Source organism: Nyctibius grandis, chromosome 15 (genome assembly GCF_013368605.1).
Source record: "Nyctibius grandis isolate bNycGra1 chromosome 15, bNycGra1.pri, whole genome shotgun sequence".
NCBI lineage: Eukaryota > Metazoa > Chordata > Aves > Nyctibiiformes > Nyctibiidae > Nyctibius > Nyctibius grandis.
The window spans coordinates 5,175,017-5,178,542 of record NC_090672.1 but is presented as its reverse complement, the minus strand read 5'-3'; the positions used below and the strand labels follow the sequence as shown (position 1 = coordinate 5,178,542).

Here is a 3,526-nt window from a genome sequence, read left to right as displayed (position 1 = left end):
CCCATAAATTAACCGACCGTTCTGGGTCAGTTTTGCTGAACCTGGGTCATGGCCAGCATTCCTACCCACGACTGCTCGGCATCTGCTCCTGGAGATCACGATGCATTGTTTTCAGGGAGATTTTATTTTCCCCCTCAGGTTAAATATTTCATAAAATCACAGAATAACTGACAGCTGAGCGTGGAGGTTATGACGCACAGGTTTCAGGGAGATCTTATTTTTCCCCTCAGGTCAAATATTTCATAGGCTTACAGAAGACTCGGGCACATTTGCAGCAACCCCCATCTGCAAAGCAAGTTCCCAGCCCCAGATAAGTGCAAGAAAAGCCGCGGGTGACCGGCCAGCCCCTGCCACGTCCCCCACCGAGCTCCCCTGCTGCCAAGAAACACGTTAATCTCCAGGGAGGACAAAAGGGCAGGACGGCTGGCGCAGCGCGACGGCGGCGATGCTGCCGGCTCCGCGGCGATGCAAATGCGATGTGCAGCGTAGCGCGGGGCTCTCCGGGGCTGCGGTGGCTTTCCAGGACTGAGCTCTGCGGATTGGCCCGCGGCACCCCGCTCTCCTCCCTCCCTGCCTCCCTCCTTCTGCACCCTCAGCCCACGGAGATTGGCCAGCTTGGTGCCACATGGCAGAGAGGAGCCGGGATAAAGGATGAGCTGGACTCGGGGACTGTAGCGTCCGTGGCAGAAGAGCTGGGAGAAATTTGTAGGCAGGTGGCACCAAACTTCCCTGGCTGCACCGAGTCGGTGCAGGGGAGGACAGACAGACAGACGGTCAGCCAGGGACACCCGTGGGGTGAGCACCAGCTGCAGAGCACCCCGTTCCCTCTGAGCCCAGCCATGTCCCTCGTGGTGAAGGAGAAGAACCACGTGCGGTTGGTCTTCTTGGGTGCTGCCGGCGTGGGCAAGACAGCCCTCATCCACCGCTTCCTGATGGACACCTTCGAGCCCAAGCACCGGCGCACGGTGGAGGAGCTGCACAGCAAGGAGTACCAGGTGAGCGGGGCCACGGTCAAGGTGGAAATCCTGGACACCAGCGGCAGCTACTCCTTCCCGGCCATGAGGAAGCTCTCCATCCAGAACAGCGATGCTTTCGCCCTGGTCTACGCCGTAGACGACGCTGAGTCCTTCGAGAGCGTCAAGAGCCTGCGGGAGGAGATCCTGGAGGTGAAGGAAGACAAGTTCCCTCCCATCGTGGTGGTCGGCAACAAGGCGGAGAGCGGCGGAGAGCGGCAGGTGCTGGCGGAGGACGCCCTGTCGCTGGTGGAGCTGGACTGGAACAGCCGCTTCGTGGAGACGTCAGCCAAGGACAACGAGAACGTCCTGGAGGTCTTCAGGGAGCTGCTGCAGCAAGCCAACCTGCCCAGCCGGCTCAGCCCGGCGCTCTGCAAGAGGAGGGAGACGTTGCCCAAGGAGCAGGTGCTGAGGCCCCCCATGAACAAGACCAACAGCTGCTCAGTGTGCTGAGCTGTCCACCCCGGGGCCGGGAGAAGGCGCCGGCAGCGGCGGCACCGGCTGGAAACTCAGGTGGGCTGGGTGGGGAGAGGTGCTGCCTTGGCGAAAATCAACCCTGCTGCCTCCCACCCCTTCCCTCCTCTTCCCCACCCAGCCTGCTGGGACCAGTGGGAGCCGGAGGTGACAAGGAGGGACTTGGAAGGGATGCTGGTTGCTGGAAGGGTGTGGGGAGAGGGCGGGTTCCCAAAAAGGCAGGAGGCTTCCCTGGAAAAAAGCTGTGGGTCAGCCAGCACGATGCATCTATGCCATGGTGAGCTCGCAGGTGGGCAGGCAGCAGGCAGGCAGCTCCTCACCTGCAAGGAAAGGGGGGACAACCAAGGGCTCGGTGGCTGCATGCATCCGAAGGCAGATGCAGGCACCCGTGCCGCTGCATCACACCCGCCGGTGCCGCTCTCCCAGCTTGCAATCGGGTCCCGTGTCACCCCACCCCGAGCACTTGCACGTCCAACCTCCTGGCGCGGCTGTTGTGACCGATCCAGCACCCAAAGTAGTGTTGATTTTGTACCTTGGCGTAGAGCATGCGGTAGGGCAGTCTGTGCATCTCTTCGGTTTTCTCTTTTCTATTTTGGGGTGGGTTTTTTTTTAAGCATATCCAATAAACATGTTGCAAAGTGGGGCTCGAAAATGTCTGGGTTTCTTTCTCCTGCACTTCAAAGGCTGCAGTGCCTGATATCAGTGTTTTATGCCCAGACCCCTTATCATTGCATTTGCTTTTCCCTCATCACTGCGTTCGCTTTCCCTCCTCCATGGTCCATCCTTATCTGGAGTGTCCTGGCATGGACGGAGCCTCTCCAGCCTCCCCAGGACAGTTGGTGTTACGATTTTCCTGACAATTTAACCACTAAAGTTTTCTACCAAGCGTGAGCAACTAAAAATAAAACAGCTCTTCTCACCTCCACGTACAGAAAAGAACAACAGCCATTAAAAGCCAGCTGATCCACTGAAATAAAAACCATAAACACATTAAAAGGAGATAATAAAAGGAGTGGGAGAAGAGCACAGAAGGGCAATATTTACTGTGCTTTAGCATGCACCGCACTCATTTACTCTCCCCTCGCACAGCCCCTCCTTGCTGTAACGAGCATTTAGCCAGCTCAGCAGCCACACGAACACAATAAATAAAGATATTAAAGCTTGGTGGATTAAAAAGCCATCCACACTGGTCCAGACCCAAGGGAGCTGGGCAATTTGGGGTCCCCAGCTTTCAGAAGCCCGTCCCTGCAGTACGGCGTGCCCCTGCCTAGCCCAGCCAGGCAGGATCGCTCCCAGTGACCCCAGCCCCTTCCCAGCCCAGGCAGAGAAGGAGAAGGTGCTGGCAGGGAGAGCCCGGTGTCCCCGTGGGCATCCCTCGCTGGGGCACCCCACTGCCATGTCCCCTGCGGACACTGGCTCAGTGACAGCAATCTCCGGGCAGGCGAAACTCTCCCTGGGGAGCTGGTGCAGGATGAGGCCAGGGCTGGCAGCAGGGAGGGGGACAGGCTCCGGCAGGACCCGCTGCTGCAGGGGCTGCCGTGGGGCAGGTGCCCTCACTGCTCTCCGTCTCACAGCCACGTCCCTCATGCTGCCACCGTGATGCTCTGCGAGGGCGTGCGGCCACTCCTCACCCAGCGCCGCAGGGACACGGGGAGCAGCTCAGGGCAGAGCCCTGTCCCGGGGAAAACGGGGCTCCTGCCTGGAGGGAACAAAATACAAAGAAAGTTCACTGTGGGCAGCTGCCCCAAGGTGGTGGCACCCTGCCCGCAGCAGGGATGGGATGGAGGGCAGCGTTCCCCAGCCCTTCTGCCCCTCACCTGCAAAACCCCCTCTCTGGGGCATTGCGGGTTTGGTGGGTTTTGGGGTGGTTTTTTTTGCAACACTCACATGAAATCCTGCTGCACGGAGCTGCTTAGCCTCACTTGGACTTCAGGGTCATCAAACTTCGGCCATGCAGGGTCATGGGATGGAAGCTGGGGTTAGCAAGCATTTGCCATGTAGGAACTTTGGCAGGACAAGAGCATTTTCGATATCGTGTC

The 3,526-nt window shown here is 59.0% G+C and overlaps 1 protein-coding gene across 1 annotated transcript; it reads left to right on the top strand.

Annotated features, from left to right (window-relative positions):
- Positions 1-839: 839 nt before the first annotated feature.
- On the top strand, positions 840-1,539 carry LOC137670591 (GTP-binding protein Rhes-like). Its single transcript, XM_068413513.1, has one exon. The coding sequence runs from the start codon at positions 840-842 to the stop codon at positions 1,464-1,466; it is 627 nt and encodes a 208-aa protein (XP_068269614.1). The 3' UTR covers positions 1,467-1,539.
- Positions 1,540-3,526: the final 1,987 nt, after the last annotated feature.